Source organism: Leucopleurus acutus (assembly GCF_964270905.1).
Source record: "Leucopleurus acutus genome assembly, chromosome: 11".
Classification (NCBI taxonomy): domain Eukaryota; kingdom Metazoa; phylum Chordata; class Mammalia; order Artiodactyla; family Delphinidae; genus Leucopleurus; species Leucopleurus acutus.
The window spans coordinates 103,812,736-103,837,973 of NC_139152.1; the positions used below are offsets into that span (position 1 = coordinate 103,812,736).

A 25,238-nucleotide genomic window follows, 5' to 3' on the forward strand; every position below is an offset into this window, starting at 1 on the left:
AGTCGTCAGAATCATAGGTCCCCTCTCGGGCCTCCTTTCCTGCTCTCTCTCCTGCTCCCTCCGCCCCAGCTGCCCAGGCTGTTCACTGTCCCAGAAAGCCTTTACCCACACGGAGGGCTGCTCCCTTACGTCCTCGTGCCTTTGTTCACCTCTCCCTTCCTGGAGGCCTTCACGTGACCACCTAGAATTGCAGCGCCCCAAACGGCTTCCTTTTTTCTTACTGCTTACCAGCATTCCACACGTTCTGTGTGTACCTGTTTCTCGTCTCCTCTCTCTCTTCATCTGTACAGTTTAGCCTGTAAACTCCGCAGGGTAGGGGGGCTTCGTTCTGTTCTCTGCTCCATTCTTGGAGCCTGGTACGTAGTAGGAGCTCAGTACGTACTTGTTGAATGAATAAATTGATCTTGAGGAATGCTAAGCTGGTAGAGAAGGGGGGAGGAGCCGAGGGGTGAAATTACAGGTGGTGGTGGAGCTGGAGACAGAGGTGCTGGGGGCTGGGGGCCAGGAGTGGGTGCGAGGGTACCAGAGAATCCAGTGTACGTGTACAGGCAGCTGGAGAAGTAAGCCCGGAGCAGGGAGGGTCGTGACTGGAGGTGCGGACTGGAACCTGCAGGCTTGCAGGACATCAGCGAGGCCGAGGGTGGGGCAGCTCTGCAGTGGCTGTGAGGGACTCTGAGATCAAGAGTACAGACGGGGAGAAAGCTCTGTGGGATGCAGTGACAGCAGGATAGGGGGACCTAGCCCCCCATACATGGAGGTGGCGTCTGGAGCAAAGGACCCCATGGGGGTGAGCGTCTCTGTGGTGAGGGGTACGTTGAATACACAGGGCCACCTCAGTGCCAGTTCACAGGGGTATGTGGCGTGACACTTGCGCATGACGGGGGGTCATGCACACACAGACATGCACACGTATGAGCACAGCACCTGCACGTGACTGCAGGTCACAGAGACACGCCTGTATGAACACAGCACTTACACGTGACTCCAGGCCACACGTGTGCGTGCGCAACCTTCTCTGCCCTTAGTTTGGGGGCTTGCTGACTCTCTCTGTGCTTGCCCTGGCCCTGTCCGGTCTGCTGTGTGCAGCCACTCAGGAGAAAGATGAGCCACAGCTCCTGCCCCCGTCTGGACCCTGACCCCTAGAGGCAAGGGTTCCTGCATGTCCCCTCAGCCTTCTCACCTAGGACCGCTGGGCCCAGGACCCCAGGATTTGGACCCCCCACTTCCATGTGGGCACTACCATGCCAGGGGCGTGTGCGTGGGCGTGCGTGCGTGCATGTGCGCGCGCGTGCGGCTGGTGACGGGCGTGGTTCGGGGGCGGTTCACGCCACGTGGAGGATGAGACCCTCTGTCAGCTCCTGAACCTCCCCTCAGAAACCCGGGAGGACCGGACGAAGCGACTTTTCCGCCACTACACGGTGGGCTCCTATGACAGCCTCTCTGCACACAGGTACAGGTGGGACAGGTGGGCAGGCGGGTGAGGGTGGGCGCGCGTGCGATGGAGCGTCAGATGTGGAGGGAGGCCTCCCGGGTGAGCCCAAGGACAGCTCCCAGGGCGGGCTGCGTCCGTGCCCGTGGGCCCTGTCCGGGGAGCGTGCCTCCCGGCAGGGTTCTCCTCACCTTCCTGTTTTCCTCTCAGCGATTACGTCATTGACGACAAGGTGGCCGTCCTGCAGAAACGGGGCCACGAGGGCTTTGGTTTTGTCCTCCGGGGGGCCAAAGGTAACGGAGCGGGGTACCCGGCTGGCAAGGGCTGTGCACCACCCGGGGTGTCTTCTGTGTCCTGCCTCTGCTCCTCTCCTCGGCTCTCCTCCTGCCGCGCCCCTGCCCCCCTTTCTTCTCCCCCACCCGCTTCCTCTCCCTGCTGCGACTCTGTACTCTTGGTTTGGGATGTTGGTAGGAGGCAGCGGGTCCTCTCCCTCATTGGTTCCCAGGATCTCTGCTGTGCGTGTCTAATGGAGCGGGGGCCTTTCTGGTGGGGTGAGTGGCGGGGGCGGGGGGGTCTCTCAGAGGGGTGTGTCCTGGATTCCCGGGCTGGCTCTTCTCGCGCTGGGCAGCCCCCGCCTGCCGCCCCCCGGCCCAGGTCGTTCGTGGGAGGTTGCTGTGTGGCAGCCACCTCCACCTGGACCCTGCTGGCAGGACGCCGTCCTTATTGCCCTCTTCCCGTCCCACAGCAGAGACCCCCATCGAGGAGTTCACGCCCACGCCGGCCTTCCCAGCGCTTCAGTATCTCGAGTCGGTGGACGTGGAGGGCGTGGCCTGGAGGGCCGGGCTGCGCACGGGGGACTTCCTAATCGAGGTGAGGCTCGTCCTTCCCTGTGTGGCCCTGTGGGGTGCTGGCCTCTGTCCGAGCCCGAGGAGGACTCACCTGGATGGCCCCCGGGCCCTGACTGTCCCAGGTGAATGGAGTGAACGTGGTGAAGGTCGGGCACAAGCAGGTGGTGGCTCTGATCCGCCAGGGCGGGAACCGCCTCGTCATGAAGGTGGTGTCAGTGACAAGGAAGCCTGAAGAAGATGGGGCTCGGCGCAGAGGTGAGGGCTCGAGCTTTGGACCTCTGTGCCCAGTCTCCCTGCTCTGTCCCCTGACCTTAGACCTTTGACCCCAGGCCCATGCTCCTCTCATCACCCCCGGCCCCAGACTGCTGACTGCTGACGTCAGAGGCCTGAACCTAGGCGAACGCCCACGTGCGCCGCCTGGGTGCCAATCCCCGATGTTAGACAGCCAACCCTCTCCCGGCCTCTGACCCCAGGTTGCCCTCCTAAGATCCCTGCCCCCTCCTTCCCGGCGCCCCCCAGCCCCTGGCATGGAAGAGCCCTCCTTCCCGACGCTGCCAGCAGCTGCCTGGAGGCCGGGGTTGCCATAGCAACTGTGAGGTTGACGCTGCCGCTGCCGCTTATTGTCGGAGGGAAGGGGGAGGCGGCACCTGAGGGAAGAGGAAAAGCGTCTTCTCCCCGCGCCAACGTCGCGGCACAGCCTGGGCCCAGGAGGCTTTGCTGGCCGGGTCTAGCCCAGCCCAGGCCCTGGCTTGGCTGACCACACCCTGGTCCCCCGAGGGGCAGCGGCCTCCAGGCCTGGTGGGGGGGGCGGGCGCTGGAGCAGCAGGAGCCCGGCCTGCCGGGAGACCCCTCCCAGCCCCCACCCCATGACTCTGCCCTCGAAGCCTTCCACGTGGGCCCTCGGGCTGAGGCTGGCCAGCACTGTGACCCCCCTGGGGCCCTCGACCACCGCCTGAGGCCCTGGCTGCCCTGGCCCAGCCTGGCCTTCAGCACCCCCTGAGCTCCCAGCGCCATGAAGAAGTTTGCATCCAGCCGCAGCCTGAACAAGATCCTGGCACAGTGTGACTCGTCCTCGCGGGAGTACGAGGAGATCCAAGCGGTGGAGCGCAGGTGGCACCTGCACCTGGCCACGCCGCGCTGCCTGCTGCTGGACAGGAGGTCCAAGGCCTCCCTCTTCTTTGCAGCCCCGCCGCCCCCTAAGAGGGCCCCCAGTACCACGCTGACCCTGCGCTCCAAGTCCATGACGGCGGAGCTCGAGGAGCTTGGTGAGTGGCAGGGCAGGCGGTGGGCAGATAGCCCAGGGCAGGGGCCCAGGTCAGGGGAGCTGGGCCAAAGCCAGGCAGAGACAGAGGGGAGGGAGGACCGAGAGGTGGATGTATGGACAGGTTAGAGGTAAATGGGTGGGTGCTGAAGTGGTGGGGGAATTGGGTGTCTGTGGGCTGAAAAGGGAGCTGACGTGTGCATGGATCGAGGGCTGAGGGGCAGGGTGACAGGGCTGGGGATAGACAGCGGGACCACCATGTCTGGCGGTGGGGAATCAGGCCCTGGCTCACCAGTGTGTTTGCATGCGTGTGCGCATGCAGCCCCTGGCCCTCCACACCTCCAGTATGACTTTACGTCTTCATTTCATCCAAGTGAGAAAAGGGGACCTGACCTTTGCTCCCGGCTCTACCAGGCACTAGCTGTGTGGTCTTCGCATTTCCTTTACCCTCTCAGCACCCGTTCACACGTCAGTTAAGCAGGGCTCAGTAGAGTGAGCTGCCGACCTCACGGGGCCGTTGTGAACATTGCTGGTACGGTGATGGGACAGGTCCTCGTAAGTTGCAGGAGGCAAACAAGAGTGTGTTGAGGCTTTGATGGGTATGTGGAGGGCACGATTCCAGGGTGACCACCGGCAGCCTCATCGTGGGTGTGTCTCGATATATGTGACCGTTAATAGCCTCATCATTGGCATGTTCAGATATACATGACCGTGTCCTGACATACGTGACAGTTAATAGTGGTTATGCCCTGACTTACACGACCATGAACATCTTTACCGTGGCATGTCCCAATGCACATGACTGTTACCGTGCTCGATCCTTCTGTAACCTGAACCCAATTCGAGTCCCAGACCTTGCTCTCGTTCCAGCCATAGAAGGACCCCTGACTCTGGTCGTGTGCTGAGCTCTAACCCAGTCGTGGGCACAGGAAGGGCCCTGATCCTGGTTCTAGACTGAGCCCCAACCCTGGCTTCAGGCTTGGTTCTGCCCCAGCCATAGAAGGAACCCTTACCTGTCCCCTAAAATTATTTCTGACCTCCCTCATGGACTGATCCCTGACCCTAGACCTTTGCTGAGCCCTTCCCTTCCAAGCAGGTACTCTTTTTTTTTTTTTTTTTTTGGTGGTACGCGGGCCGCTCACTGTTGTGGCCCCTCCCACTGCGGAGCACAGGCTCCGGACGCGCAGGCTCAGCGGCCATGGCTCACGGGCCCAGCCGCTCCGCGGCATGTGGGATCTTCCCGGACCGGGGCACGAACCCGTGTCCCCTGCATCGGCAGGCGGACTCTCAACCACTGCGCCACCAGGGAAGCCCTGAGCAGGTACTCTTGACTGCAGTTTAGTTTGGTGTGGAGAACAGCCACCAAGATAGATTAGGCTGATGTGGTCAGGACCTTCTCCCCATAAATATTCTGAATAAAGTAAAACTCTAAAAATACACAGCCATCTCAAAACAAAAGAAGAGGAATTTCCCAGTTCTCGAAAATGAAGAGAGAAATCAGAGCCAAGGGAGTGAGAGGAAGCAGATGCTCCCATAGTCCATGAGGGCTTGGGACCGATACAGACCCTACGGGCAGGGCACTGGGGCTCTGATACCCCCACAAAGCCAAGAGATGGGGGAAAGCAGAGCCAAGCCCAGGACTTGGAATTAGCATCAGAAGAACTGGGAACCGCAGAGTGCTATGAAAGAGACAAAACAAGGTGCTTAAAGCCAAAGTTTGAGAGAAATAACAGAACTCATAATGAAAGAACAACACAGTGGGGGGGGGGGAAATAAGGATAAGCAGATTTTAAAAGGATTCCTAAAGAAATGTTATTGAAACAAAAATAGAGCCCCTGAGATTTTAAAAATCCGTCCCTGGGAAACAATATGGTAGACCCACCTGAAGGAAGAAACTATGAATTAAAAGATAATCTGAGGAAACTACCCGAAGTTCAGCACAGAAAGATAAGGAGATGCAAAATATCAAAGAGTAGACAAAAAATATGGAGGACAGCTGAGAAAAATCCCAGCCTAAATAGAGTCCCAGAGGGGAAGAGTTGAAAGGTTGGGGAAGAGGCAACATTTGGAGAGTAAATGGCTAAGACTTTTCTAAAATTGAACGAGGACATGAGACTCCAGTTTGCAGGAGTGTAAGTCTGAAGCAATGAAGTAAAAACAAAGCTACCCCTAGGCCTGTCATAGTAAAATTTCACAACACCATAGACGAAAAGAAAAACCTGAATTGCCAGAGAATGATGACTTAGAAAGGAACAGGGGTCAGACTGACAGCGGAGGTCTGATCAGCAGATGCTAGAAGACAGCGGAACGGTAACTTCAAAGTCTTGGGTCAGAATGCCTTTGCACCTGGAATTCTATGCCTAGTAACCTCGCTCATTCAAGAGTAAGGCAGAGAAGCTCCGGGCCCCGGGGTCACAAGGGTGCAAGGCTAGTCATGGGGAGCTGACCCACTGCACTGATTGAAGATCCAAACTGGTCAATAAACCAATACCAGTAGGCAGCTGGGTCTGGCTAGACCCCACACCAGGCTCTGGTGGGTGGTTCCTGGGAGTCTCTTGCCAGAGGCCGTCACGTGGCCACGTTCAGCTGCACGTTCAGAAAGAGGTGCTTGGGCAGCCTGAGGTCTGTCATCCAGGGACCCAGGGACTCTGCGCTGCAGAAACAGAAGATTTGCCTTCTGCTCTCTGGGCTGCTTCTGTGTGCAGAGACCAGTGGATGGAAGAAGAGCCTCCTTCCTCTCTGGCCTGGGTGTCCCCTCTGTTGCCTTGTGACAGGGTTGCTCCACAGACCCCTGTCTTCCAGAGGGAGGGGGCTCACTCTTGCGGCCCGAGGTCAGCATCCTTTTCACCAGCTTTTCCTGAGCAGAGTCTGGGGGAGGGTGAAGGGACAGCCTACCGCAGAGCCTCCATCCACACTGCTGAGTGAGCGGGTCACAGCTTTTGTTGAACTGGACCCAGGCCCTTCCCGTGGCTCTGTTCAGAGGAAACCCACAGGAAACCCACTCCTGCCCCTGGACGACAGCTGTCCTGGGAAGCCAGTCCACCTGCCGACCTTCTGTAGACACACGTGGTTTGAGGAAGCCAGGCCAGCATCAGGGTTTTCCCAGGTGCCTCAGCGATCATCCTATGATCCAGTGCTTGTGCTTTTACGGGACAGAAGGAAGGCCCGTGGGTTCGTTGCCAGCATGAACATGTCAGTTTTATGTCACGATATCGAGGGCTGACAGGGCCCTTTAGTGTCTGTGGTCTATTGAGAAGATGACCTGAACACCTGGGAAGAAAGGAAAACGTGAGGCGACAGAAAAGCAGGTGGCAAGGATGGGGCTCACGCAAGGTGGCTCCCTGTGGCTTGGAGGGCCCTGCAGGGGGAAGAGGAAGGGAAGGTATATCCTGCCCCCTGGGGGGGCACTGGTGTCCCCAGAAAGGAAGGGCTGAGGTGGCTGGCAGAAACGGCATTAAGAGGAGGGGTTGGGTGGGGACTCTCCTGAGAGGGGGAGAGAGGGAGAAGGAGGGAGGGTGGGACCCCTCTAGTGCCCTTCAGCCCTGGGGCCCCTCACACTCAGCAGGTGCTCATTGCATAGCTCGAACCAAGGACGTGCTGGGGCTGCAGAGGTTGGTGGAGGCCCAGGCCAGAGGGGCCCTGATGGGTCCAAGCCCCTCCTGTCCATCCTCTTTCCACTAAGAAATCTGGAACTTCTGGGTTCCTTGTTCTTTCGAGATGAGAATGTCAGGGCAGGTGCCATGCCAGGGTGTGGTCCCTGACGGGCCTTGGTCTGGAAAACACGCTGACTTGCCTGTTGTTGGAAACACACTGCAGGAATGCTTGTGGGTGGCCACTGCACCATTGGTGGCCTCTGAAATGGGTTTTTATGGGGTTTTGCCTTTTTTCTGAACAAACGTTTGATTGAACCAAGTGTGACTTAGCTGTGTGTCCACACAGGTGTGTGCATATCTGTGTGTGTGTGGACGTACACAAGCACGTGTGTGTGTGCATGTGTGTGTGTGTGCGTGCGTGCGCATGCATGCGCACAAGCATTGTCCCTGCTTGTGGTTGTTCCCACCTTGAATTTCACGTACTGACTTGGTATTTGGGTCGATTTGCCACCCGCGATCTGACGAGGGTATAGGCCAGGGGTGGTGGGGGTCTGGGAGATCCTGGCTGTCGGGAGGGAAGGGATGGGCTAGGAGGGGGTGGGAGTGGGGAGTGGGGCCCGGGTGCCGAGGGACGAGTCCTGCCTCTCACCCCGTTTACTCTGTTTCTCGATTCCAAGCCTCCATTCGGAGAAGGAAAGGGGGTGAGTCATCTGCTGTGCTCGGGGCCCAGCTTTGCCTGACCCTTGGCTGCGGAAGTGCTTGTGTGTGAGGGGCTCCTGTTCGAGTCAGGGGGTCTGGGAGCCTGGGTTGCACCCTCCTGTTGGCCTTCTCCGTGGGGGGGCTGCTGGGGGCACAGTGGAAGGACCTGGGAAGGGTCAGATGGGCCTGGGATGGTGAGTGTGGCCACAATCCTCGGGGGCTCGAGTGAGCTGGGGGCAGCAGTGTGAGGGCCATGGGGGCTGCTGAGGCAGAGCTGGAAAGGCGTCCCAGTGGAGGCCACAGCGCGTGCCACAGCCCGGAGCAGAGGGGGGAAGGGTCCAGAGGGCCCAGCTGTGGAGCTCGCTTGGGGAACAAGGTGACCGGGCTGGTGGGGGCGGGGGTGTCAGGTGCTCAGCCCCAGCCCGTGCTGCTTCTCTCTGCTTGTTTCCTGGGGCTCCTGTGCCTGGTGTGTGGGTCCCGCCTCTATGCTGATCTGTTACGGGCTCAAGCCTAAGCTTGGCCCTTTAGGAGCGGGAATCTGGGCCCCAGAGCTGCTGACTTGACCACCCCGCCCCTCCCGTCAGACCTCCCACCCTGGATCCTTTGAAGCTCCTTCCTGGATGTCCTGGATGTCCAGCCTGGCTCCGTGAGGCACAGCAGCCAGGCGGGGACAGAGTCTGGGCCTGGGCGCTGAGGTCCAGGGTCTGGTGGGGTCTAGGGCCTGGCCTTTGCCAGCCGGCTGCACCTCACGTGGAGCCTGGAGCCTCTTTCTGCTGCACAGGAGTCCGTGCCAAGCAGGGGCCTGAGGTGGCTTTGTGGCCCCAGGCGTGTGTGTTCACTCGTTTGTCTTTGTGCCTGGTGCCCGTCCACCCCTCACTCCGGGATCCACTGGGCCTTCCCTGTGCCAGGGACACACTTGCCCATCTGTCTGAGCCCAGGTTCCCTGTGTGACCTGCGATCTCACCCTCTGAATTCTCCCGTCGCCCTTGCCCCGGTCCCAGGTGAAATGCTTTCCCTTTTCAGGATCTTTTCAGGTATAAAACAGATGACTAGGTCTCCTCTGGGGACACTTTTCTTCACACCTTTGAGGCAGACACACAAGCTATTTCTGGAATGTTTTGGTTCTTTCCTCAGCTCATTAGCGGGGCTCCCAGGGTGCTCTGCTGTGGCCTGTGTGCTGCTTCCAGTCGTAGGGGAAGTGACGGCGATTCGTCGCCCCCGCAGGCCCCTCATCCCTGCTTGGGTCCTGGTTCAAACAGCTGCATCCCCAGCTGCGTCCCTGCCACATAGCGACCCTGACAGCCAGTGTAGTGCCCCAGACCTGGTTCCTAATGGGCTTCATTTCTTTTGTTAAGTATCTAAAGTGATTTATTTAAGAATATAGTTTTCTCATTTTGTTGGGGATTGGTGTCAACCTCACCAGCTTGTAGTTTGCAGAATTCTTGATGCTTTTCCTTTTGAAAATAAGTCTCGTCTGGCCTCAGCACCATGGCCCCATGGCCAACAATATTCGCTTTGCTGATAACTTCATGTGCACACTGCTTTGGGTCTCTGAGCTTGAGTGCTTCTGGACCTAGAGACGCAGCCTGTAAATCCACAGCTCGGGTGAGCGTGCGCCCCGTGTGGCCCACGGAAATATCTTCTCTCCGCTCATGTCTTTATGTCTGTGGTTTCCGGATAATCTGGTTGTTAAGTCTGATCTCTTACTTATCGGATCTATGATCTGGGGCAACTTATCTCTCTCAGAGCTTCAGATTCTTCTTGGGTAAAATGGGGGCAATAGTGATCCCTTCTGCCTGTGGTGGTTGCAGCATGAGAGGGGCCACATAAACCTCTTCTAACTCTGGAAATCCCCACGGACTTAGCAAATGGTGATCATGGTGATTTCAGCTTCCAAAGGGCAATTACTTACCTCATTACAGAAGCAAACAGGAAGGCCCCTCTAACAGCCCGCCCCTGTCTGCACCTGGTGGCGCTGGGAGCTGTGCACAGGCCAAGCGAGCTGGTCTGTAGATGGAGCGTGTTTTGCTGGTCACTCGTAGCATTTGTTGAACTCTCTTGTATTTGGGGACCAGGCTGGACGCGCCAGGCACAGCTGTAGCACTTCTGCCGTATGTGCTAATTCTCACAACAGACACTGAAGCAGGTACCTTTCTTAATGCCTGTTATCAGATCAGGAAATCAAGTCACAAAGAGATTAGGTCAGAACAGTCAGTATACAGGATGGGTCTGGGTTGGGTCGGGTACTGTACATCTCGGAGGAGTTTATTTCCTTCCCCACAGCAATGACTGAGCAGTGCTGGGAGGAGGTGTCAGGGCTGACCACAGTTCTCCAAGGGGGGCACTGGGGGCATAAAAGGACTAAGTGTAACCAGATGCGTGGTCCTCTATGGTTGGCACAGCTCCTAAGAGTCTGGAAGGGCTCAGGGATTTCGAGGCTGAGTGATGGGTGGGCTGCGGTGGGGCTCCTGGATGAGAGGGGCAGTGTGGCGGCCAGGTGCACGTGGGAGCTGCCCCAGCCCCTGCTGTGTCCCGTGTGCTGGCCCTAAGCGGGCCCTCCCCAGTCATCTGTCCACAGCTGATAGGTTTCAGACACAAGTGTTTAACAAAATCTCCAAGTCACTCGCTAATCAAAAGCACCACTTTCAGAAACATTATGTAGCTTTAAGAAAAACAAGCAAACAGTTTTTCTTTTCCAACAGATTTGAAGAGCGCCGCCCCAGGGCACCTGGTTCAGGCTCAGCCCTGGGCTTGTCCTTCCCGCTCCTGGCTTCTGGGGCTGCTTTCTAAGGGGCCGGTGGAAGCCCCCCAGCACTGCCCCTCCTAGTGTCCTCTTCTCTGCACCCCCCACCCTTGGTGGGGCTGCCTTTCGGGCGTTGTAGGTTCTGTGGCCTCCTGATCTGCATGCAGCTATTTCTTAGGTCTCTAGCCTCGGGCAGTGAGCCCGCCCCGCCCCCCATGGTTCTTGCTTTATACACATTCTCTGTGGGCAGCGACTGTGCAGCAGGTCTGTTCTGGGGCTACAGCCTATCTTTTGGTGCAGTGGTGGTACAGACAGGCGAGGAATGCCATGTGCTAAGGAGAAGAATGAAAGGGCAAAGGGAAATGGGGAAATTCAGGAGGTCTCTGGGCTGTAAACAGTCCCGCCCCCTGCCTGGTTCTCTCCCTAATGGTCAGCCAGGCTTTTCCTGGAGTGGGGTGCGCGGGGTCCCCTGGGGCCTCCCTGAGGACGGAGGGGCCAGGCTGGAGCAGGGTCTGGGTTCTGGTGTGTGAGGGGCTTGGATGGGATACAAGTTGTGGGGCCTCCTGTCTTGTTTCTGGATTGTGTGCCTTGGGGAGGGAGGGGCCGAGGTGGGCGGGGCCCCAGTGGCCTCTGTCAGCAGCCCCGGGAGGACCAGCCAGGATGCGTGAGTGGGGCTGCAGGGGGCTGTAGCGGGTTCAAGGTCCCTGTGGCTGAGACGGCACCTCCTTGGCTGTGCAGAGAAGCTGGACGAGATCCTGGCAGCTGCCACGGAGCCGGCGCTGAGGCCAGACATCGCGGATGCTGACTCGAGAGCTGCCACCGTCAAACAGCGGCCCACCAGTCGGAGGATCACCCCTGCCGAGATCAGCGTAAGCCAGCCTGGCAGCTGGGGGCGCTGGGGGATGGGTGGGGCACGGGGTCAGAGTGCCATGGCCCCTACTGGGTGTTTGTGCATTTTGGAGGGTGAGGGTCCATCATTTGGACTCCACTCTCCAGGGGTGGGGGTGAAGGACCCCATAGCGTCTCCCGAAGACACCTGGGGCCATCAGCCCTCAGAACAGCCACAGTCCAGCTCGTGCTGAGCTCTCACTCTTCTGGCGCCTCCCGCCTTAGGCAGGTTCTGTGCCACCTAGAGCAAGGACCCCAGCCGTGCTGAGGCCACGACATGGTGTCGCTGTCCCCCCCGCCCACTCCTCTCACTTGGCACCTTCTGGGCTGCTCCCGCAGCCTCACCTTGGCCATACCCAGGACCCCTGACTGCTCTGGCCCGTCTGCATCACCCCTGCCCAGTGCTGCCTATGCCTGTGGGCCCGCAGCCATGCCCCTGTTCCTTGGAGGCAGGGCCTGGGCCTGGCTTCTGGGTCAGACACCATGGGAATTAGCACTGTTGGAATTAGCACATGGGGTGTCTGATCTCAGGCTTGGGAGGAGGATGGGTGGGGCTGGATGGGCAGCTGGGGACCCCAGTGCTCTGGAACCTCCATATACCCCCACCCCCTCCAACTCTCACAGTCACTGTTTGAGCGCCAGGGCCTCCCAGGCCCAGAGAAGCTGCCAGGCTCCCTGCGGAAGGGGATTCCACGGACCAAATCTGTAGGTATGGCTGGGCTGGGAGCTGCATGGGGCTGGAGGACTGGGGCGGGGGCTGGAGTGCGTGCGGGGCTGGAGGACCCTGTCTCTCCCCACCTTTCGACTGAGGTTTCCGGTTTCTCTCTGAGTCCTGTCTCTCCCTGGCCCCAACCCAGGAATCTCATTTTTTGTGGACGTATATGGATGTGCGTGTGGGGTGTCAGTCCTTCCCCCAACCCAGAGATACTTTGCTGAAAGATACCCTTGAGGCTTCTCGCCATCTGTCACCCCCTGCCAGTGGGCACCCCCGTCTGTACTTCCCACGGACACCAGCATCCCTGTCCCTGGGTCTTCCATATCCTACCTGGCTGTGCCCCCTCCAGCCCGAGTACCTGTCACGTTTCTGATGCTAAGCTACCCTCCCCTTGAATCTGCCCTCTCCCCTCCCCCCGGCACCCCAGTTATTGCTCTGTATCTCTCCTCTCCTTCACGGCCAGTTTTCTCCGGAAGTCACCCATATTTGCTGTCTCCCATTCCCTGCCTGCCTCTCGGCCTTTTAGGGAATTGTCCATACCTGAAACTGTTCTCGCCAGGGTCGCCAGTGGTCTCCAGGGCGTTCCTCCCAGTGGACACATTTGATTTTGCTGCTCCCTCCTCCATGAGATTTCCCTGCCCAGGGCTTCTAAGACAACACTTAACTGGTTTTGCCCTCAGTTCTCAGGCTGGACCTGTTCAGTGCCCGTCGTTCCCCTGCAAGATGTGGGTCTTCCTCAAGGCTATGTCCTTAGCCTCTTTGCCTTCTGCACCTGTCTCCTTGGGGCCTCATCACATCTCACCCTTGGCCATCTCCTCTCTTGTTGACCCCAGACTGGGTCATCTAATAAGCCCCACCCACTGCTCCTCCCTTACCTGCCCACCTGTCCATCCATCCACCTACAGACATGTCCAGTTGTCTGTCCATCTGTTCACCCACTGACCTTTCCACTCGTGCATCCATTTGTCCCTGTGTACCCCACCGCTCTGTGTTCTACACACACTGGTTCATTTAGTACTTACAGTAACCCTGCTGAGGTAACACCATCAGCACCTCTGGATTATAGATGAGAAAACCGAGGCAAAGAGGTAAAATGACTTGCCCAAGGTCACACAGCTGCCTTACCTGTCTTCTATTCACTCATCTGGCCAGTTTCTGCAAACCCAATCCCTCATTCACCCCAGGACCCCAGCTGATTGATGCACACTCTAGGCTGATGCTGGGCAGGGTCTGGGGGCTCAGTTGGAGGAGGTGACGTGTCTGCAGACAGCTCAGCTCAGCAGTTACATGGGGGGTGCAAAGCACATTTACTAGGGAGCACCAACCATGCTTGGGTATCAAGAAAGGCCGGGCATGTGTGTGTGTGTTTGGGCTCAGACATGCCAGATACTTTGCGGAGTGGGGGTTTCTGAGAGATAATGGCATAAATTGCTGACAGCAGTGGTCCTTCAGAGACCGCTATGGGTCATTTCTGTAGGTAGGAGGGTGGGGGAGAGGACACATGAGACTGCAGCTGCTTTGGAGCCAAGAGGCACTCCCCCCTCACCTCCCTGGCCTAAGCCCTGGGCATCCTCTGTGGTTTCCTCCTTATTCTCTGCCTCCCCGGACAAATTAGGGATGGCCGGCTTCCTCACCGTCCTTGCAGCCTTACCTGGCCAGGCCTCATTGTCTTGTGCCTCAGCATCTGGAGACCACAGCTTTGGTCTCCTCTTGACCTCCTGCCCCAGCTTCACCCTCTAGTCCATCCCTCTGGCCACAGGGGGCTTTCTGCATAAGATACCACCTCACATCCCTAGAGTTGGTCCTCTGTGGGCTCTGCCTTGCCTTGGGGCCCTGAGGCCTAGCCCCAGCCCTCTCCTGCTTCATCTAGGGACCTTTGTCTCTGCCTCCCTCTGAGTGACATCTACCAGGACTGGCTGTTCTCCACCTGCCCTCATCTGCCTGGATGGCCTGTCCCTCAGCCCCACCCAGTCTCAGTACTGACCACTACAGGTCCGCATCTAAGTGCCTGTCCTTCAGGCTGTAAGCCTCAGTGGAGACTGCCAGCTGGTCCCTGCTCACCCTCCTGGACCCTCCTGTGCTCGGTCCATGGGTGGCTCATCTTTAATCCCCCTTGCCCTAGCCTGCCGCCTGTCACCCACTTGAACGCTGGCTGAGGTGTCAGACTCCGGGACTCCTACCCCTTGTCCTGGCTACGTGGCCCTGGGCACACATCTCAAGCCTTGAAACCTCAGGGTTGAGGTTCGCACAGAGGGCTGTACTCACAGACTGAGTACTGAGTAACTGCTCACGGTGATAGTAGATGCAGGTCCTGCACCTTGAGGCTGGTGCACAGAAAGTGCTGGAGAAATGCTCACGGCTGTTGTTTGGATTCCCATTTTCATCACAAGGAAAGTGACTTGTCTTTACCCTGGGTCAGAACGTGGCATGCTGACCCTCCGGCGTGTTCCAGGTGCAGTAGCTTGTCCCACGTGGCTCCATCTCACGCACAAGCTTGTGGGTGTTGAGCTGCTGCGCAAGAAATGCAGCAGGGAGGAGACCCAGGCCGGACCTGGCACGGAATCTGTGTCCAGCAGTGGGGGTGGAAGCCTGGCCTAAAAATGATGATGGTGGTGATGATGATGATGACGGCGACGACCTCAGCCACCTTCCTGGGGGCGCTGCTGGGGGCTCAGCCCTGTGCTATGAGCTTTGAATGGCTTCACTCCGCGCTTCCGTGGGAGGGCGCAGGTCTCCAGAGATGAGGAAACTGAAGCGCCAAGAGGTTAAGAGGCATCAGACAAGAAGTGGCAGGGCTGGAGCTCAAGCCTTCTCTCACACGAAAGCTCCCGCGTGCGCCACGCCCCTTGCTGAGCCCTTACGCAGGACACACGTGAACAGTGCCGGGTGGGAGGCCTGCTGAGAGCACTGTGGTGGCCAAAGGAGGAGGTGGTCAGGAACAGGCAGGCTGCATCGTCGTGAGTTCATAAAAATGGGACCAAGCCCAGAGTGAGGCCAGGTGTAGATTCCCAAAGACTTGTTCCAGAGACCTGTGTGTCAGCACTGAGGAGCCACCCCTCCACTGTCCTTGCATCGGGCTGCCTTACACCTGCAGCCTAACCGAACACACCTGCAGCACAGGTGTACGCATTGTGTACACAGGAACACTCGGGAGGCCCTGCCCTGTCCTAGCTGGGCGGCGGGTCAGTGGGGGCTCTGAGCGCTCCAGCCCTGACCCCGCACAGGTCCTAATGACAAGCTGAGTGCGGCAGGAAGTAGGGTTCACTTTCAGTCCATGTTGTCCATGAGAGAACTGGGGCGTAGAGGGGCTCAGGGCCTGGCCTGGGGTCACACAGCCCATAAGGAGTGAAACTAAAATACGTGTCAGGTGCTCAGCCTGCCATTCCACTGCCGCCCGCCCTCCCTCCTGCCCAGCCTTTCTGAATTTCCGCCACTAGGGCTATGGCAGTGACCTGGCAGCCTCCCCCAGTCCAGTGCCCGTCGGTCTCTGGGGTAGAGCCTTTCAGGACTTCTCTTTACAAAGCCTCCCTCACCTGGGCATCGGCTCTCTCCCCGGCCACAGCCCTGCTGCCCCCTTGTCCACAGCGCGTCACTCCCGCTTGGGAGAGTTCCCGCTCATTTCTGACCATCTCCCTTCTTCCCGCCTCTGGTTGCCACCGGGGCCTCCCAGTGACACCTGCTTGTTCCACTGCTGGTGGTTCTGAGATGAGGCCAGTCTTGCGCAGTCTTGTGTGCCAGCCACCTCCTGGCCCTTCTCTGCAGTTCTGTCCCCACGACTGGGGGTGGGGGTGGGGCTGCCCCTGCCCTCCTGCGGTGTTGACCTTGGGCTCTGTCCATGTACCCAACCTGAGGGGGCAGAATTTGGGTCTTCTGTCACAGCCTCCGCTGGGGGGCCCTCCTCTCCGCTACATCTGAACGGATACCTCTCCCCAGTCTCCGCAGGAGCCCTCCCAACCCGGCGGGGACGAGCCCAGACTGGGGATCTTGCTTAGATCCCCTGCTCTGGGATCCCCGTGTCTACCCCTGATCTCATACTAGCGCCCACGCCCACCCTGACTCCGTCCTCTGGCTGGCGGCCAGCACCTCCCGCGGATTAAGAAGGCGCCTTGGCGTCCGGGACCTTGGCTGCCCTGGGGTGGGGGGTGGGGTGGGGGCGGGGCCGGCCTCTGCGGACGGGGAGGGCGGGCGCCTGGGTCGGGAGGGGCCTCCTCGAAGGCCCCTGGCTCCTGGGCCGGGCTCACCGGGGCCCCTCTGTCCGCAGGGGAAGATGAGAAGCTGGCGTCCTTGCTGGAGGGGCGCTTCCCGAGGAGCACGTCGATGCAGGATTCAGTGCGCGAGGGCCGAGGTATCCCGCCCCCGCCGCAGACCGCACCGCCGCCCCCGCCCGCACCCTACTACTTCGACTCCGGGCCGCCCCCCGCCTTCTCGCCGCCGCCTCCGCCGGGCCGCGCCTATGACACCGTGCGCTCCAGCTTCAAACCCGGTCTGGAGGCGCGCCTGGGCGCGGGCGCTCCGGGCCTGTATGATCCCGGCGCGGCCCTGGGGCCGCTGCCCTACCCGGAACGGCAGAAGCGCGCGCGGTCCATGATCATCCTTCAGGACTCGGCGCCCGAGGCAGGCGACGTCCCCCGGCCCCCGCCAGCGGCCACTCCGCCGGAGCGCCCGAAGCGTCGGCCGCGGCCGCCCGGCCCCGACAGCCCTTACGCCAACCTCGGCGCCTTCAGCGCCAGCCTCTTCGCGCCGTCCAAACCTCAGCGCCGCAAAAGCCCGCTGGTGAAGCAGCTGCAGGTGGAGGATGCGCAGGAGCGCGCGGCCCTGGCCGTGGGTAGCCCTGGCCCGGCGGGCGGCAGCTTCGCCCGGGAGCCCTCCCCGACACACCGCGGGCCTCGGCCGAGCGGCCTCGACTACAGCCCCGGAGACGGCCCCGGGCTCGCGTTCAGCGGCCCGGCCCCAGGCAAGGACCGGCGGCTGGAGGAGCGGCGGCGCTCCACCGTCTTCCTGTCTGTCGGAGCCGTCGAGAGCAGCCCTCCTAGCGCAGATATGCCCTCCCTGCAGCCCTCCCGCTCCATTGACGAGCGCCTGCTGGGGGCCGGCGCCACCACCGGCCGTGACCTCCTGCTGCCCTCCCCTGTCTCCGCTCTGAAGCCATTGGTCAGCAGCTCGAGCCTTGGGCCTTCGGGCTCCACCTTCATCCACCCGCTCACCGGCAAACCCCTGGACCCCAGCTCACCCCTGGCCCTTGCCCTGGCTGCCCGGGAGCGGGCTCTGGCCTCCCAGGCGCCCTCCCGCTCCCCCACACCTGTGCACAGCCCTGACACCGACCGCCCTGGGCCCTTGTTTGTGGATGTGCAGGCTCGTGACACTGAGCGAGGGCCCCTGGCCTCCCCAGCCTTCTCCCCGAGGAGCCCCGCCTGGGTTCCTGTGCCTGCTCGCAGGGAAGCCGAGAAAGCTCCCCGGGAGGAGCGGAAGTCACCGGAGGACAAGAAGTCCATGATCCTCAGCGTCCTGGACACATCCCTGCAGCGGCCAGCCGGCCTCATCGTCGTGCACGCCACCAGCAATGGGCAGGAGCCCAGCGGGCTGGGGGCCGGAGAGGAGCGCCCGGGCACCCCAGAGCTGGCCCCGGCCCCCACGCAGTCGGCCGTGGTGGCAGAGCCCCTGCCTAGCCCCCGGGCCCAGCCCCCTGGCAGTACCCCGACAGACCCCGGGCTGGGCCAGGGCAGCTCAGAGGAGGAGCCAGAGCTGGTATTCGCCGTGAACCTGCCGCCGGCCCAGCTGTCCTCCAGCGATGAGGAGACCAGAGAGGAGCTGGCCCGCATCGGACTCGTGCCGCCTCCTGAAGAGTTTGCCAATGGGGTCCTGCTGGCCACCCCACTCCCTGGCCCAGGTCCGTCGCCCGCCACGCTGCCAGGCCCGGCCTCAGGGAAGCCGAGCAGCGAGCCGCCCCCTGCCCCCGAGTCCGCAGCGGATTCGGGGGTGGAGGAGGCTGACACGCGCAGCTCCAGCGACCCCCACCTGGAGACCACGAGCACCATCTCCACAGTGTCCAGCATGTCCACCCTGAGCTCGGAGAGTGGGGAACTCACCGACACCCACACGTCCTTCGCCGACGGACATACTTTTCTACTCGAGAAGCCACCAGTGCCTCCCAAGCCCAAGCTCAAGTCCCCGCTGGGGAAGGGGCCGGTGACTTTCAGGGACCCGCTGCTGAAGCAGTCCTCCGACAGCGAGCTTATGGCCCAGCAGCATCATGCCGCCTCCGCCGGGCTGGCCTCCGCTGCCGGGCCTGCTCGCCCTCGCTACCTCTTCCAGAGAAGGTCCAAGCTGTGGGGGGACCCCGTGGAGAGCCGGGGGCTCCCCGGGCCCGAAGACGACAAGCCAACTGTGATCAGTGAGCTCAGCTCCCGCCTGCAACAGCTGAACAAAGACACCCGCTCCCTGGGGGAGGAGCCGGTTGGCGGCCTGGGCGGCCTGCTGGACCCCGCCAAGAAGTCGCCCATCGCGGCAGCTCGGTGAGCAGGGCGGTGTGGGGAGGGTCCTGTCCCCTGTCCATGCCCACCCCGTTCTTCCTCTTGTCCTTCCACGGTTCCCTCTGTTCCTCCTCCACAGCCCGTGCTGTCCCCTCCCTCACCTGTCCGTGGCACCCATCCCTGTGCTTCTCCCGTCCACATCTCTGTCCTTTATCTGGCCTTGCTTTACCTGTCTGAGACCGAAGGCTTTTTCAGCGATCTGAAATATCAGGGGTTCTGTTCTCTCTGTCCCTGTCGGTGCTGGCAGTGGGAGCTGGGCACCCACTGGAGACCCAGGCTGGCCATGAACGCCTTCACAGCCCTCCTGGAGGCTCCCTGCCGCGGGGTCCCTGTGCTCTCACTCTCACACCTGACGTAGCTGCCTCTGCTACCATCAAGGGTCGTTCTCTGGTCCACACTCAAGGTGCAGCTCTCCCCCACCCCCCCCCCCCCCAGCTACTTGGCTTCTCTGTGGCCACATGGCTGTCCCACGTGGCCAGTGCCATCGTTCCTCACTTCCTTTCGTAGCTGCCTTGCTTCCTTTTGAAACCTGGAGTACACTGGACCCTTTTCCTCTTAGGACCCACCACCAGTTTCCCGTTTTCTGCCCCGGAAACATTTCTGTTCTGTCTCTCAGCACCGCCTCAGAGTCTCTCAAGCACAGGTCCCTGTGCGTGATTTTCAAAGTGCATTGGGAAGCCATTCTTGGGCGGAAATCATGCCGTTTTTCTGTACCTCCGTCCACTCTCTCTTCTCCATACTTTACCCGTTCCTCTGTCCTCCCCGCCCACTTCCTACACAAGGTGGGGACTTAAAGAGGCCACATGGTGCCCTGGAAGTGGGGGGAGGGGCCGAGCAGGGGGCTGGGGTGCTGCTCTGGCTGGGGTGCTGTTCTGGCTGGGCAGAAGCTGCCAGAGCCTCTGGGCTCATCCCTTGGCCCTTTCCTTGAGGACCTCATTCCCAAGGCTCTGCCCCCAAGGGGTGCCTCCTCGGGCCTGTGGGCTCCAGGCTTGCTGGCGGGAGAGCTGGTTCCTGCCCACGAGTGGTCTGGGGCAGAGCTGGTCGTCCCCTGGCCAGCCCTTGTCTGCCTTCGCCTTCTGTGCCCCGTAGCCCTCCCCCACCTCTGGCTTTGTGGGTAGCACTTGGGTTGCCACCTCCTGAGTCCTTCTCGCCACCCTGAAGACCAGCCTAGTGAGTCTTTCCTGCCAGCCTTGGGAGGCAGAGTTCACAGAGCAGTGAGGCGTCCAGGTCTTGCGCACAAGGGCTTGTCTCATCTACTTTCTTCCAGCTGAGGACTCGAAGGATAAGTGGGGGCTCGGGAGACGAGTGACGCCTCTCCCGCGTGGTTGGGCAGCGCTGCCCTCCGGCTCCCGTCACCCCAGGCTTGTGCCGGGGCCCTCCCCTTTTCATCTCTTCCAACTCCCAGTTGAATGTGAAAGCCCTCTTCCCAGCAGGGCGATGTTTAAAGTGCCCTTCGAGTGGGTGTCAGGGGTGTGGCCAGGAGTGTCCAGTTGCAGTGAGCAGCCCAGGTCCTAGGCCTCTGTGGAACAGAGGGCGGGGATCCCTGATACAGCCTGGACCAGTCCCCATCTTCGCTCTCTGTTTCTCCCCCCTCCACCAGCCCTTCCTTTCCTCTGTGCCCCTTGGTCCTGATGAAAATTAAAGCCATTGACAGCGGGTAGCACAGTGCCCGGCACAGTGCAGGCCTCAATAAAACATTTGCTAAACGGATGAAAGAACAAAGCTAAACGCAAGTGCTGTCTTTTGTGACTTGAGGTCTAGGGAGGTGGCTTAGGACAAATGCCACAGAAGGACAGACACTTGGTTGAGGTTTGCTGGTTGTCGAGCCCCTTGGCCGAGCTCAGGAGAGCCCAGGTGTTGCCTTAGCTCTGCTGGCTCCTGTGGTGCAGCTGGGCCGTCACAGGGCAGGAGGAGGTGGTCTCTGGGCTGGACCTGCTGCCATGTCCCTCACGGTCGTCCTCAGCGTTTCCCCTTTGTCACAGCGAGGCGCTCTTGGCCAGTGGGTCTGGGTCATGCCAGAACCTGTGTTTGTTTCCTTTCTTGGAAGTGGTGTGGGGGAGGGGCAAGGCCAGCAGTTCCAACCTGTACATCCCATCTGTCCTGCAGGCCCACGGGAGAGTGAGCCTCTTTCCCTCAGGAGTTCCTGCAGAATCCCGGCCTCCGATTGGCTTCGTGTGGATCCCCTGCCTCCCCTGAAACGGTCACTGGGGTCAGGGAGGCATCGGGCTACTGTTGGCCAGGCCTGCCTCATATGCTATCCTGGGAGCCAGGGCATGGGGTCAGCCAGAGCTACCGGATGGGTGCTGAGTGAGGGGGGTGGGTATCCAAAGGAACATCAGGTGCTGTTCCCAAAGGTGCCAGATGCCGGAGAGCCTGAAACAAGAGGCTCCCTGTGCCATGGCTTTCGCCAGCTCTCGCACCTGGCTTTGTTCCCTGACGTCGGCCTGGGCTCAGGGGGCCCTGGATCCCCACCCTCAGCAGCTTGCATCTGAGTTTGTATTCTTGGACAAACCACTTAACCTCAGTGAACTTCAGTCCCACCCCTGTGAAATGGTGAGGGTGACCAGGCCCTCAGGCGGGCCGGTAGGAGGACTCTTAGGGTCCTTACGGGAAAATGAGCGCTCTGCACTGGAAAAGGCCAGTCACGTTACCTCCTCTTCAGAGCAATTCTGTTCGATGGATAATAATAGAATCTCCATTTTCCAGACGATAAAATTGAGCTTCTGAGGAGATCCATTCCAGCCAGCAGATGGTGGCATCTGGCCTCAAGCCCCCCTGTCTGTCCACTGGAGTATGGGGCCTCTGTCATTCAGCCGCTTCTAGTGACAGACACTGTGTTCATGTGCTGCAGTCCCCTCACACAGAAGTGCGTGTGTTCGTTCTGTAGACCGAACCTTTGTCTATCGGTCAGGTGTGTTAACAGACAGCACGTGGGTTCTGAAATCACCTGCAGTTGAGCCCAGCCAGTGCCGCTCGAGAGGCCCAGCAGCTACCCGTCTGCCCTGCGCTTCCACTCCCACTTCCCTCTACATTTCCTTCTGCTCCTGTTCACACTTCCTTCCTTCCTTCCGTCCTCTTACGTGCCCCTTCTTGCCCTCGGACCTGGGTGGAACCATGGCCCCCGGAGTGGGCCCCACTGCCTGTCCTGGACCCTTTAGTTCTGGCCCCTGGCAGGTGGCTGAGCGGAGATGCTGTGGCCACGTCCAGTCAGCCCCGCACGTGGCCGGCAGTGGCCGTGGTGCCCATCGGCGCTGCTGGGCAGCTCTTGTTTTGCCGCCAGCGGTGGCTAGAGTCTGACACTCATTTCTCACACAGCGATAAAAGTGCTAGTGATACTGTCTTTCAGAGACATGTCCAAAGTGCAGGAAGTTCTGATGTCCCAGCGGGGCTGTTTCCTTCCCAGGATGGATCCTAGCTGAAGCCCTAGGGCAGTTGCCACGGCCACCCAGTGGGTCACACCCCTGTGCCTTGTCCACTGGCCCCCCATGTGTTCCCTCGCAGGCCTGCCCCTCTCCTCACCCGACAGACACCACAAGAAAGGAAGCGCCTGCTCTGCCCATCTTCCTCACTGGCAGCTCAGTCTAGGCTCCGGCGTCCTTCCCCCGCAAGACACTCTGCGGCCCGAGGTCTAGGAAGATCTCAGAAGGGGAAGGGGATGTTACCCCTTATGTCATGGACTTGAAGCACCTTGTGGAAATGGCACTGGGGCATCCGGAAGGCCCATGGCCTTTGGCTTTTTGGAACTTTGATCCCAGACCATCCACCTCTTTATGCTTCTGGCTTTGGGTCTAGCCTGATAGGCAGAACATTTGTCGGCTCAGAGCCCCACATCTGCTCTGAACTCCCTTTGTCTTCCAGACCCCACGGGTGGTCTGAGGGGCACATGTCTCTGAGCCCCACAGCAATACTCAGTTTTGCTGTGGCCCTCAGTTTTACACCTGTCTGACCGTCACATCTGATGTTACAGAAAAAAGTTCATGGCGAAATAGCTTTGGAAACCCAAAGTTGATGAGGTTTCTTTCCTGTAGTACTTCTCAGAACTTTTGATGTGCTGTGTGCTGTGGTCTCGGACAGCTTCTTTAGTAGATCACTAATTAGCATCCCACAGAAGACGCACGTTTCTGCGATGGTGGAGAAACCCCGCCCTGGGGACCTACTGTGAGCTCTGTCCTGCTAGCCCATCTGACAGGGATCTGGATAAAGCCATACATGACTGCAGGTGCCTCAGGGCTTATTCTTTTGAAACTGGACCTGTTGTTTGCCGGCCAGTGCAGGGCACAGGGGCCAGGATGTGCTCTGTCCTTGCGGAGGTCCTCACAGGTTGGGGACCTGTGAGGTGTGTTTTTGCAGGAGATGTGATCAGGGCTTCAGGAGTTCACGGAACTCTGCTAGGGGAGCGGGAAGGGGTCACAGAGGAGGGGTCATAGGGGCATCTGGGTGCATCAAGGTTGGAGCCATGACCTAGTGTGGGCGGTGAGAAGTTAGGGCTGGAGTGAGACACAGAGACCAGAGAGAGTGCAACGGGACGCTCACAAGCCCGTATATAGTTTGTGCTTCTGTTGAGGAGTATTTCCGTTAATGAGGCTCTTAAATTTCAAAAGGCCACAGGCCTAGACCTGCCCTGCGTGAGTGCAGTGGCAGAGGGCTCCAGGCAGGGACCAGGGCCGGAGTGGGCTTTTTCTTGCCTGTTGGCACCAATGGGTTGACAGGCAGTCGAGCCTGAGAGTGACATGTCACATTGTTTTATAACATCTTTTTCAGTGCATGTTGTGTTCCTGGCTTTGAGCTAGGCACCAAGCGTCAAGGATAGCAATTAGGAAGTGAGAGGAAAGGTCCCGAGTGAGAGCGCGGAAGGTCTGGGTCCGAGGTGGCTGCGGGCAAGGAGGGCCAGGGTTAATGCTGGGAGTTGGTGGCGCATCGGCCATGGCGGGGAGGACGGGGCGGCTGATGGTGGCTCGCAGGCCTCTGGTGTGGGCAGGACTGGGGCGAGGGAGAGCGTGTTTGGAGACCCCAGGAGAGGTCTGGGGAGAGTCGTTGGCTTCACATGTGGCCTTCTTGGCCACATCGGTCACAGGAAAGGGTGGGAGTGGGTGACACGGCCTGGGAGAAAGTGCGAACTGAGAGGGGAGCCCATCTAGGAAGGAAGGGGTAGAGGAGAGGGTGCCGGGCGCGGGGTGGTGGGGCAGGAGCAGACCTCACTGGTCGAGGAGTCACGAGGAAGCAGGCAGTGCAAGGTTCAGACACTGGTGGCGAAGTTGCTGGGGAGTGTGGAGCCTGGCTGAGACGTCTGGGGAAAGACCGGAAGGCGTCCAGGGGTGCTGTGCCTAGTGAGGTACCACATGTTAGAGAGTGGGTGGCCCAGAAGCCCTCTGGGAGGCTGGCAGCGGTTGTGATGTGGCCATGCCGTGGTCAGAGGCTGGCTGGGGAGGCCGTCAGACAGCTCAGAGTGGTGATGGACAGCAATGGCTCTGCAGAGGTGGTGTGGAAACATGTGGACCTTGACCATGGACACTCCCGGGTGCCTGGCCTGGGACAATGTGGGAAGTGCCCTGTTCCCCAAGAGGAAGGGGAGAAGCAGCAGACATCTGGGCTGTGGGCATCCCCGGCCACTCCCTGCTATGCCCTGGGGCCTTAGGAGTGTGACCCGCCTTCTCCCCTGCGCTCCGCTGGGTCAGTCCCTCACTCATGGTACCTCCTGGCACCAGCCCTAGCCTCTGGCAGGTGCCCACCTCCCCACACCCAGTATCTCCCTTCGGCAGGGTCTCCCTGGTGCTTCTGAGCCAGTCTGCCCTCATCCTAGGCCTCCAGCTCACCCCCTGCCAGGGCTCCAGACCGTGCTCCAGGGGACTCTGGGGGTGGGCCACGCAGAACTGCATCCCGAGATGCAGGTCCCCGTGCCAGGGTGGGATGCTTGAGGCCCCGGGGTGCGGGAGGGCCCAATCCCCCAGCACTGCCCCCTCGCCCTCTCCCTAGCAATCACGACCACTTGGGCACCTACCACCTCCTTGGCACCCTCCCCCACCCTCCACTGCCGCCCCACTTTGCTCCGGAACCCAGGCGGTACCGTGGAGGTCAGACGTGGGAGAGGGGAGGGTCTCTTCTGGTGATCGGTGCCTGTTCCTTGAGCCCATCACCCCAGGCGTCCTTTGAGTCCCTCTCTGCTGGGTGGGGGAAGCATGGTCTGGCCTCTTCAAGAGGCTCTGCTCTGGGTCTGAGCAGGTGGGCGAGGCAGCAGGGACAGAGGCTGAGGAGAGGGAGCCAGTGGAAGGCAGTGGAAACCAGGCTGAGTGGGAGGGACAGAGTTGGGTCTCCAGCGGGAGGCTCACCTTGCACGGCTGAGACAGGAAGAGACCAAACCTGCTTTCAGGGGAGGAGGGATGCTCAGGGTGCCCGTGCAGTGTGGGACAGGTGCCAGTCAGGGTAGCACAGAGGTGGGTGGGGGAACCCAGGGGAGGGGTCCTTAGCCCAATGTGGGCAAGGGCAGGGAGAGGGAGGTGCGATGGCAGCTGGAGAGAGGCCCTTCAGGCAGCAG

The 25,238-nt window shown here is 60.2% G+C and overlaps 1 protein-coding gene across 1 annotated transcript in view; it reads left to right on the forward strand.

The window, feature by feature from the left end:
• The window catches only part of SHANK3 (SH3 and multiple ankyrin repeat domains 3), a gene marked incomplete at both ends in the record, with an annotated part of 48,596 nt that overhangs the window by 21,136 nt on the left and 2,222 nt on the right, over nt 1-25,238 (forward strand). The window contains 9 exons of the mRNA XM_082849479.1: nt 1,375-1,450; nt 1,640-1,722; nt 2,175-2,299; nt 2,400-2,532; nt 3,462-3,542; nt 7,809-7,832; nt 11,312-11,442; nt 12,086-12,170; nt 16,438-18,688. Coding sequence (XP_082705605.1) covers nt 1,375-1,450; nt 1,640-1,722; nt 2,175-2,299; nt 2,400-2,532; nt 3,462-3,542; nt 7,809-7,832; nt 11,312-11,442; nt 12,086-12,170; nt 16,438-18,688 — 2,989 coding nt within the window. The remainder of the gene's footprint in view (nt 1-1,374; nt 1,451-1,639; nt 1,723-2,174; nt 2,300-2,399; nt 2,533-3,461; nt 3,543-7,808; nt 7,833-11,311; nt 11,443-12,085; nt 12,171-16,437; nt 18,689-25,238) is intronic.